This window comes from Aptenodytes forsteri, unplaced genomic scaffold (genome assembly GCF_000699145.1).
Source record: "Aptenodytes forsteri isolate BGI_AS27 unplaced genomic scaffold, ASM69914v1 Scaffold166, whole genome shotgun sequence".
Classification (NCBI taxonomy): Eukaryota; Metazoa; Chordata; class Aves; order Sphenisciformes; family Spheniscidae; genus Aptenodytes; species Aptenodytes forsteri.
Window position 1 is genome coordinate 6452066 of NW_008796110.1, and position 11675 is coordinate 6463740.

General features: G+C 38.4%; 1 protein-coding gene across 1 annotated transcript in view; it reads right to left on the reverse strand.

Moving 5' to 3' along the window:
• The window catches only part of CFTR (cystic fibrosis transmembrane conductance regulator), a 134628-nt gene that overhangs the window by 37386 nt on the left and 85567 nt on the right, over positions 1–11675 (reverse strand). Inside the window, exons 13-17 of the mRNA XM_009286815.2 lie at positions 9245–9339; positions 6473–6559; positions 4860–5592; positions 3601–3729; positions 647–684 (exon numbers count right to left, since the gene is read on the reverse strand). Coding sequence (XP_009285090.2) covers positions 647–684; positions 3601–3729; positions 4860–5592; positions 6473–6559; positions 9245–9339 — 1082 coding nt within the window. The remainder of the gene's footprint in view (positions 1–646; positions 685–3600; positions 3730–4859; positions 5593–6472; positions 6560–9244; positions 9340–11675) is intronic.

An 11675-nucleotide genomic window follows, 5' to 3' on the forward strand; every position in this document is an offset into this window, starting at 1 on the left:
GCCCCCTCCCAGCTTCTTGTGCACCTCCAGCCTCCTCAGTTGGTAGAGCATGGGAAGCTGAAAAGTCCTTGACTGGTGTAAGCACCACTTAGCAACAACTAAAACATCAGTGTGTTATCAACATTATTCTCATACTGAATCCAAAACACAGCACTGTACCAGCTACTAGGAAGAAAATTAACTCTATCCCTGCTGAAACCAGGACACTGACCCTGCAACTTCTGGGAATTTTTCATAGATGAGCAGAGGAAATTGTACAAATGGGGTCTTACAGAAACTGCTCCCCTAAAATGTTCCTAAGCAAACGTCTTACCTGGCACCTCTGAAAGACAGCGGTGGAACACAGTGTGTTCAGAATAACCAAGTCCATGCATCTCTAGAGTGAACTGACCCAGGAAAAGTCTTGCGTGCGTTGTTATGTGCTCAATAACAAGGCACAAACCATTTGATTGGTAGCACTTAAAGAAGTACCAGCTTAAGATACCACCTACATGAGGTATTTAGATCATCCATCTATGAACCATTTTATTGAATATAAGCTCGTGCCTATCCATATAGACTTCTGGCAGACTTTATTAATTATTTATAGCAAAAGTCAATATAAAGGAGTCCACCAATCTCTCAATAAATGATCACCACTACTTACTGTTTAAGAAACCATAACCCAGCAAGAGAAGCAGCTACCTGTGATCAAAGAAAACAGAGTCAATTTTTTGTCTTGTCACATTATGTACTTTTTCTTACTTATCTTCTTTCACTGACTTTATAATTGTTTGTAGAGAGAGCATTATAAACGGATGGAACTCAAACTTCCCTGAAGCAAAAACCTTGTCATATCTGCTCCTCTTTCCACAGAAACCATTTAGTGCATCCCACCAGGAAAGCTACATTTAGACTTGTATTACATCAGGCTCTCAAGTGCCTAAATATTCTTTTATTGTTTTTTACCGTACTATTAACAAAGGCTTGCTAATGCATTCCTAATGACAATGAACATTCACTGTATGCTTTAACATATTTTAAGTTTAAAAGATTAATATTTCTTGATGGCCCTAAAAGAGTAAGTCTCTCAATATCTTCAAAGGCAGCTATTCAAACATGAATGTCAAACCTTTAACGTTGTTATTTTTGTATTGTTGTTCTTGCTAGCTGGTATCTACATTTGAGATATCTGTTTGTCTGATATTGCTTGGCTGCTAGTTTTACATAATTCTCCAAATAATCTATTTTAATATTTTTAAAATGTGAAATAAAACCCTTTTTATTGTGAGATGCTTTAGTGCTCAACAGAAGCTTCCTCTATAACACATTTTCTTGTCTGTCCACTGAGACATAGTTTCTAGCATCCTCTTCCCATATATTTTTATGGCACTGGTACAGTAATGTATTACGATAATACCTCAGCACATAATTAAAGTCTTCCCTTGGGAACCACTAACTTTCGCAGGTCTTACAGTAAATAACTGAAGCTTGACCATGATGCCCTGAATTTACACATTTGTAAGGATCAGGCTTCTTTCACAATAATGTTTTTACATCTCCCAGCAGAATTGTGTTCTGATCTTGACTCCTCACAACAGAGGACCACTTTTTTTCAGCTGGGAAGATGAAGGTAGACAATACTGTGACAGAATAACTTCACAAAGCCTTCTACATGTTTCCATTCATAACTGTTCTTCCAGTTCAGCAACCCTAGTCTCTGGGTTTTACATCTAGGAAACACAGTTTTGAGCCACTTAAGTAAGCTACACACACCCCCACACACACCCCCCGCCAGTCTAGGAAGAATGTACAAATGATGCCCTATTTATGGTGATCTGTGTGGACTCACCTTGGGACCTACAATACAAAACAATCCATTCTAAATCTAAAATAGCATCTCTAGCATTTCCATGATAGTCCCATCCAGCTCTGAAGGGTGTCAAAACTCCACTTTCAATTTACTTGTCACTACTCTCTCAGTTCAGCACTTGGATGTTCATCACTAGCCTCTCTTTGTTGTCTAAAGTCAGAAGGGTACAAAGTGTTAGCACAGGCCACATAACCACTTGGCATGGTATTTCATCTCATGCACAGAGATTTGCTAAAGGTTATATAGTCTGTGCTATGACTGAATATCTTCCAACCCATTAATTTATCAATAGGCTTTTACTTAAGCAACAGTCACACTGGAAAATTTAACTTAGATGGATACATTCTTTGTCATAAGATTTGTTCTTCAATTAGAAGATGAGGCTTTTGAATTATTTAAAAAGGTTTTAGTCTAATTTAAAAGCAAAAATTTGTAATCAAGATTAGAAATGTACACTGAATACATGGGGATAAATCTGATATACCTCAAAGTTAAAATTCCCTTTTCCCCTACAACTCACATTCAGCTTTGCTGTTGTAGGGTTACACAGCCATTTTCCACTACCATGAAAATAAAGCTTACATGATAAGAACAGCTACACATCTAAATACTGTCGTGTTTGGAGGTGTTTTAAAAATTTGTGATCTCAAACTAGATCTAAGCTCCAGGCTTTATTCCTGGTCTAAGCTCCAGGCTTTATTCCTGGTCCAAAAGAACTAATTTAAATCATCTGCAACATAACATTAGTGTAAATTCAGGATACCATCAATCGTAACCTTCTCCAGGTGTGATGATACTAGAAGTGTGAATGCCAATCACAGAACTGCTAAAAACATTTCACTGACACAATCAGCCAGAAACTAGTCCTATATTCCTAATGGATTCTTCTCTTCTTTCATTCATGTTGAAAAATGCCAAGAGAAATTGGTACCATATTTTATAAGTTGACATATGAATACAGTCTCATTAATCTCCTAGTCTTCTCTCCGAAACACATTCCTTCCCTCAGAAAAACACTTGATTTAGGATATTAATTGTAAAAGAGGACACTATGAGATTCTGTATATAAGCTAAAAGTCTTTCCTAAATTGGGAGGCAGGACAAAAAGCAGGCAATTTCTGTTACAAGAAAAATAGTCAGACGTGGATGATCAGGCAGATGTTCTTCAGCACTTTTTCTGACAGTGTTTTCCACTGTACTTGGACAAATTCTTCTCTGCATGCTGCAGGAACACCTCATCCATCTTTAAATGCCGTCACAGGCATTCAGCTCTCTGCCTTACTCACCACTCTTCTTTCACTAACAGCAAAGCTACAAACTCATTTTTGAAAGCAGTTCTCCAGAATTTATGCATGTGCTCATCAAAAAAGTTATAGTAATTATTGTTGTTAACCCCCAAAGCTCTACAGAGATATATTTTAAAGGAAAATGGAAGATTATTCACATGTGAACAAGAGACCTGCATAGGGCAACAATTCTTATTTATGGTACCACACAGCAGAAAATAACCAAGATCATTTGAGAAGGTGGGTCTTCTGCTGCCATGCACTAATCACTATCTTTGGTGAGAAATGCTCGTCTGAACAGTAGAAAAGTCATTGCAATATCATTTAACAGCAGTTGCCAATAAGTGGTACATACGTGAGCTAATGTCTTGATGCTTTATCCATTTATCCTCTTATCACAAACAACACAGTTTGAACAAACATCATGTGTAGTAACATGACATCAAGCGCAAATTTTCTTACCTCAACTAAGAAGACAGTCACACACAAAATTAGAACAAAAATCAAGTTTTTGTGGATGGTAACGTATCTGAAATAGGTATTCCATGTGGTAACAGTACCCATGCTTTCAGCATCATCAGTAAAGCATTCCTGTCAAAGAATTGATAAGACCATAGTCAGAATGATAATAATATCTATATATGAGAATTTCTGACACATGAATGCTGTCATTCTTTCTACTAACTCACTCCAAATAATTGAACTGCAGCATTCAAATTGGCTGATAATGGCTGGAGAGGAAGGTACTGCCTGGTTGAGTCATCTTTGATATAACAACACCGTTTAGAGATGATTTGAAATTTTCAGACCACTCTGCAAGAAACAACCAAGATTTGTCCAGCACTACTAGAAGCCCAGAAATGGTTAATCAATAGCTATTTTCTTTCAATGGAGATTATTATTGTGCTGTTAGAGTAAATTTGTAAATACTCTGAGGGTATTTTTTTCTGCTAAGATCAATAAAGCAAAAGAAAAAATGGGCCATGCTTCAGCAAATTATGAGTTTAAATATTTCTTGTAGACTTTTTTCCACCTAGGAAACTACTTTAGAAAATTTTCCTACCCTGTGAAAATCAGCTGTCGGTTTTAAAAATGAAAGGAGTTCATCATGACCAGTTGATAGTTATTAGAAAAAAGGAATTTTGGTCCAGTTCTTGGTAAAAAACTCAACTTTAATTGCATAATTCCCAGCACATCCATAAAAACAGAGTAAAATCCAGCTTACTCCTCTGTTCATTATCTGTATCAGAACATGAGCTAAGCAGTCTGACAAATTTGTCAAATATGATCAAATTCCAGTTTTAAAAACTGTGCTAGTACTTCAAACGTATTTTATTTTTTCCATGAGCCTTAACATTTCAAATGTCAATTTTATATAAATGTTTTAAAACAATGTTTTTCCATGTTATGGTTTCAAATTTAATTTTAGTGTAAGTAATCTTAAAGGTAGATTAAAGTGCAGGAGATTAAAATTCTGTATTGAAATCCTCTACAGGTAGCATTCAAAAACTATAAAAAATCAGGCAAAATAAATTTTTGAGGATTTCAATGATTTCAAGATGATATTTGAGTTAAAAAAAATCACAGATATTCCAAAAAGATATTCCACAGAGAAGTGTTGCATTAGGAATGACATAGACAGGTAGAAAAATATTTAAGGAGTATATTGCACTAAACTATCACCATATCAAAAACCAAGACGAATGTAAATCAACACACACCTTCAAATCCTCTTCATTGATTTCATCAGTTATGTCCAAGACACTGTCTCGAGACAAACGCCTGGTGTAGATATCTATCTCAGAAGACAGGTTTGTCTGAGGCACCATAGACATTTTCCGAAATGTTGTACTTCCCTTTTTGGAAAAGTTTGGTCCATAGTTCACAGAGGTGCCCGTCATCAGGTTTAACACAGATTGCCTCCTCCGACCTTGCAGAATATGGTCAGTGTTTAGCATGCTACTCCGAAGCAGACCTACATCTCCCTGTTCCAAGTCAGGTACCAGCGAGAACCTCCTTTCTGGTGGGTCATTGTGGCCATCTTCTATCCCATTGACCTGCATCCCGTTCCTCTGCACTACTGAGAACTTCCTACTTGCATTAAGGGGGTTAATAATTATGGAGTTCTTCCTTTTGTCATTAAAATCTGATGTTTGTTTAAAAGATTGCTTCTTTATTTCATTTCGTGATCCCGTGCCTTCTCCTTCAATGGAAAATCGTCGAAGAGTTTCGGTTAGAATTGAATTTCTTCTCTCTGCACTGAACTGATCAAAAGAATCAAATCCCATCAGCTCTGAGCTGAAGTCTGGCCGCTGACCCTGAAGTTCAGAAAATGTTCCATAGAAATAGCAGCTCCCCTCATGTAAAATTAATATTTTGTCAGCAATCTTTAAATGTTCCAGTTTTGAAGTAACCAAGATCCTAGTTTTATTTGCCATCAACTTGCATACACAGCTATAAAAGATGAAAGTGTTAAAAATCAGATTTTTTTCTTCATGATTAAATGTTGCCTTTATCCCTTTCACTTTCAATCTATTTGCTTTTACCTGCCCCCCTCCCAGTATGAGCAGTCTTGGATGCTCCCTCAAACTACAAATGAGGTGGTAAGGCTGAGATGTGTAAAGGGTGAGTACTTTATTGCAGGAACCAAAAAAAGGGGGAAAATATAATCATTTTCAGGTCAATTCAAAAAGCACAGTTCAACATGAAAATGAAATATTTCTTTTCATCTTAGGGTTACTTAGATCTTTTGCTACCAAACTTAAAAGTATTAGCTCTATTTCAAAACTTCAAACTTACAGTGACTGAAAAGCTCATGAATGGCAGTGTGTCCTTACTGTTTTGAGCTACACCACCAGGACAAGCCAAAATTCTCTGTCTTTGGCCAACCTGCTGCCAATCTCTTGGTCAGTGGGCACTTTCAGGTGACCAGTCTTTCAGTGATTAGAAAAACAAGACAAAATATAGCTTTTTGTAAAAATGTGTACTTACAAAGCAGGGAAGTGTTTTAAAATTAAAGCCTTTCTGGTACACAGACACACCAGATATAAAGCCATGCACTCTGGGAGTAATAGATTATAGCAGGCTCAATACGTTGAGATGGAAGAGGGAGCAGTAATGCTCACACCTGGCCCAGGCTTGTTCCCAGCACAGTACGCTGTCCTACTGCTAACACAAAATACTCAGTCACGAGAATCCCTAAAAATAAGCATCCCCAAAAGGTATGTTTTTGATCACTTCAGTATTTTTGTTCTGTTATTAAATTTCTGTTCTTGGTTTTACTTTGTGCTGCTTGGTGGGATTCTTAAATACAATCTATCAAAACATACGGTACCTTTCAAATATCTCTTTTTCTGTAAAAATGTCTAAATGTCCAAAAGGAGAATCCAGGAGATACAAATCAGCATCTTTGTACACTGCTCTGAACAGAGAAAATGGAAATGACATTAACTTTCACAAGTCTTATAAATTTACATAAATATAATTTTAAAAGAATGTCTTTACAGTTTTGTCTCAAAACCCTGTAATTATCTGATAGACTTTTCTACAGCATCAATATGGAGCTGGAGTTCAACGCTAAATGTGCTTATAAGACGCCTTTCAATAAAGCCTTTCCTTGCTGCAGACCACACTACAAACTAACTCAGTTTTCCATTAATTTCTGTGCAATCAAAGGAAGCTATACAGCTGCCTTTTACACAGGTTACTCTAAAGACCTGCGTATGGCCTGAATCTGACAGTCCCCATCGGTGTACAATGACCACTTAAATGGGAATTTAGTACCTACTGTAACGTCTACTGGTGCCTGAGGGAATATTACATACATGTAAATACATGTGCGAAAATACTTAGGTCCCAGCACTTAATTTTAAAAATACTTGGAAATAACTGGTGAGCAAAGACAAGTGTATTAGTGAGCCACGATCTTGCAAACATTATCTGAAATGGCACTGTACAATATTTCGAGTTCAGGACATGAAAAACTATTTGTAGAATTAGGACCTTAAGCTGTATGTGCCTGGACATGGCTCACTGAGACCTAAACCTGTGGTTAAGAGGGGTTTTTTTAAACCAATTTCAATAGAAGCTAAAAAAGGCCCCTTGCCTTCCTCCGTGAGTATGAAAATCATGATATGATATGAATCAGGGTATAATTAGTAAAGAAAATTTGGACAGCTGCATTTTGGTGCTTTTTAAAGTACTTTAAAAATGAGTTTTAAAATCATTATGTTAAACAGTGTGAAAATATTTAACCACCAGGAGAAAAAGCCCTCAATAATAGCATATTATGTTAATAACCAAGCAACTTTATTGAAAAATCCTTTGTCACGATGGATTTCACTGACCATACATTATGATGCAGTGGTTGCACAACAACAGAAAGCTCACACTGTTCTTGGCACTTCCATCAGCAAAAAGTTTGCAGTTTTTTTCCTGAAATAATGGTAGCACTCAAATTATTGCTTTAATTTCTATGTTGGACTTAGTAGCTATACATGACTGGCTTTAGGGTACGGGGCCAGTGAGCTAGCTCAAACCCATGGCATGCACTGTTTTTTTCCCTTGGTCTGTCCTTTCCCCCGATTGTAGCTGCAGACACTGACAGTGCTCTGTAAGAAAGATGGACTCAGGCAATCTCCATTTGCTTCTCATGATGGCTGGTTGATGGCACTTCCAGCAGGGATTCTCATTTCACATTCTCATTCTCACTTTGCACAGAGTACACCAGACACGTGTATGCAGCCAGTTCAAGCAAATAACGTCCATCTTATTGCCAGTGCAGATGGGTACAACCCGGGGCTGTAATCCTAAATTTTCTCCTCTAGCTTTCTCAGAGCTTCATCTGCCACCCACACCTCAAAACCTGCACACCTTGCTGTATGCTGAGCTTAGACTGGAGCCCAAACAAAATGTAAAGCAGATACAGCCACTGTCTTTGGGACATCTAATTGTTTTAAAAATAATAATTACATAGCTGACAATAAAAATATTATATCAATTCTGTGACCCTCCAATGAATGAGCTGTGACCATCTGAAAAGTGACAGACATGATTATTCATAGAATCTAGGAAATACTTCACCTAAATGTTGCATTTTAAATTAAAATCTAAGTGGGTCTTGTTGGTTGGGTTTTTTTTTTGCTCTGAAAGCTTTGCCTGCTCCTCCTTCCTCTCTTATTGCATAAAACAGAACCATCCATATGCCTCTTCCCTCTCACAAATCCACTAGAAAGATCCACACTGAAAGCCTCTCTATTTTAATGAATCCATCTTTTAGCCTTACACAGACAGGCACATCTTTCATGGGATGCCAGTGTGGATCACCATAATGTGATTTTACTTCTACCCAGCATTTCTGAGCATGGGAACCAGCACAATTTGCACTTGGCACAGAAATAAATGGGGCCATTTACACATCAGAGCTATCGTTACTGGATTTCTGATGATAGCTAAGTGATTCCGCTGAAACACATAGCTAATTTATAAGACAAACACCTATGTTATTGTTCCGTAGACCTTCAAAATTACTTACTAACGTTGGAAGGTCAAACAGACAAGGCCAGACCATTATTCATATGTACTGACTAGCCATTGCTTTCCACTTTTTCTTTTTACAACAGAAAAAGACCAAAACTATTAGCAACTTTTTTTGAAACATGGCATTTTTTTCATTTTTGCTACCTGCAGACAGGGAGCATGTCATTAATCAATATATAAACTGCTTTGTAGAAGTGTCATAGCAGGGAAAGATCCTGGAATATTTCTTATTTGTATCTTTGTATGCGTTTCTTTGGTGCCTAGAAACCTACATTTAAAGGTCTGAATCTCCAAATGGCATCTTGCATCAGGGAGGGAAAGGTTCATCTTCAGCTAAGCCATTGCATGCGTCTGACATCAAACTTTTAAAATTCAATAAATAAATATGCAAGTGTATCACAAACACAATTGCATAGCAAAACTCAGATTTCTGATAGTAAAATGAAGTTCCTGATATACCTGGAGGATATTTATTTAGCAGGACTTGGTTCACATGTATTTAAATGCTTAGTCATCATACTTTCCTTATACATGAAACAGTACACTACTTAGAGAGCAAAATACTCACCTTGCTAGTGAGATTCGTGCTCGCTGACCTCCGCTCAGAATTATTCCACCGTCACCCAGCACTGTATAATCTTTGTCTGGGAACTTGGAAATGTCCTGTTAACAATTTTTTTTAAAGAATCAGACATGTATTTTCCATATCCAAGAAACTCAAGCTACAGACTGGATGGAAGCATAGTGTACAACAGTGTACAGACAGGTTAGACAGAAGTTGTAAAAAAAAAAAAGTCCCACAGAAGTTTCTTTCTTTCATTTGTTTATGTAATCAGAAATGGCAATAAAAGAAAACATATAATTCTATCGCAGAGAGCAATTACAAGCTGCAAGATCTCAAGAACAAATATTTGTCTTAATTGCTAGATCTCCATAAAAGCAAGGAATGTACCTTCATACAATATCAATCCAAAACGTTAACCATTTGAGTTTTCTGTCAAATAACAATGATAAATGCACTTGACACTGAAGTTAGGGAGAGCAAGAAGCAAACTCTGGATCTGAACTGTTCAAAACCCAGAGAAATTTATATTTCTGGCAGGTTTTTTAATGAAAAGGCTTGCACAAAATTCCTAGCCGGGAATGCCAGGAATGCTCAAAGTTTGCAAAAGGTTTGGGAGCCAAGTTCCACTGCTCAGGCTGTAAGTTACTCACAACTCACGATTATGCTAAAAATGAATCTTTAGCCAGTGATAAAAACAGAAAATACCATTTCACTCTCATGTGAGACAGAGAAAGGAGAAAAGGACATCCTCGTGCCCCACCGGCAGAGGTGGCCAGAAATTTTCTTGAGAGGAGTATTTAGCACCAACACTAAGGATCCATGCAAACCACAATAATTCATGGAAGTGGAGACATGGAGAATGGCTTGTGTGCCTGAAGGCTGCCTAGTTTTTCTACTTTTACAGTTGCTTTAACAAAAAATGTTAATTCTGCCTTCAAGCCTTACCTGGCCCATGTCCTTAAGCCAATACAGTGACACCACTATCACTGTGGTGGTGGTAGTTTCAGGGGACTTTTCCCAGAAACACGGGCTGGATGACCTCCCTGTGCCCCAGGGCGCCTAGGTTCCAGCGGGTATGACTCCAGGGCAGTTTGCCATGTGCCAACCTGGAAGCCCCGACTGTCCCAGAAGCTCCCAGTGCCTGCACTCCCCGCTCAGCAGCACTGGACTGCCGCTCTTGCCTGTGCACATGCTCCCACTCCCAAGGCAGGGATCTCCCGCAGCCAAGGAAGCTGACCGAGGCATCTGATACCAGACAAAATCAGCTCCAGTGTCCTCACGCTTTACAAAGATTTTCCTTTTAGTGCAACTTCTGGGGGGAAAAAAGTGGCATGCAAAATCCCTCAGAAAGTGAGCTTCCGGAAGCAGGCTTTAGGCAGTGCCTTGAAAGATGTGGCCCGTTTTGGGGTCTCTCTTCCCCCGGGCAGCCGAGGGACACGCAGGAGCTCAGTTGTCTGCATGCACTCTGCAGCACCTACAGAAATCCTGCAGCGTCTGGGAAAAAGACTGGAAGACACGTGAAGCACTTCCAGGGCGATACGACCTGGGATTCTAAGCTGAGCTGCTCTCTGGAAATTTGCGTTTCATACAAAGTCAGATATAATCCAATTTTGATCACCCCTGCTGTGATATTGATGGCTAATCACTCTCTGTTGGGCAGCCTTTTGGCATTCCAAGCCTCTGAGGTTTTGAAGAATAAATAAATAAATAAAAATCCTTCGAGAGAAATGTTTCCTTCTTCCTCCCTTGTAAATTGGCCTGACCTCAGGAAAAGAGTGAACAATGCCGTTCAGCCCTGGATCAGTGACAGATGAAAGGTCCAGCCACTCAAGGACTAGAAATTGACTGCCTGGTCTGTCAGGAAATGGGAGATTCTCCCAACTCTTTAATTTGATAATAGCGTTTACTTCCTGACTTAGAGGATTCTGACCTTAAAATCAAGATGCTCTTATGTATGGAAAAGCTATTGCAGGTGATTTTTAAATTCTTCTCATGTTAACTAGTTATTTCCCTCTTGTAAAAGGAGAGCCACACAAGCAAATCCCTGGTTCTAATGTAACATCTCTGGTATTTGCTGAAAGAGGGATGTGAAAAGTAGTGCCAGCAACATATTTAAAGGACGATTTCCTGAATGTGACAAAATCGCCTTCCTATAGGTCATGAAGTATTTAGAGAGAACATGTGAAATTCTGGCACAAAAGCTTTTCTGGCATTTATTTGAGATCATAGAATCATAGAATCATTAAGGTTGGAAAAGACGTCTAAGATCATCGAGTCCAACCAGCAACCCAACACCACCATGTGGGCACTAAACCATGTCCCTAAGCGCCTCATCTACACGTCTTTTAAATACTTCCAGGGATGGGGACTCCACCACTTCCCTGGGCAGCCTGTTCCAATGTTTAACCACTCTTTCAGTAAAGAAATTTTTCCT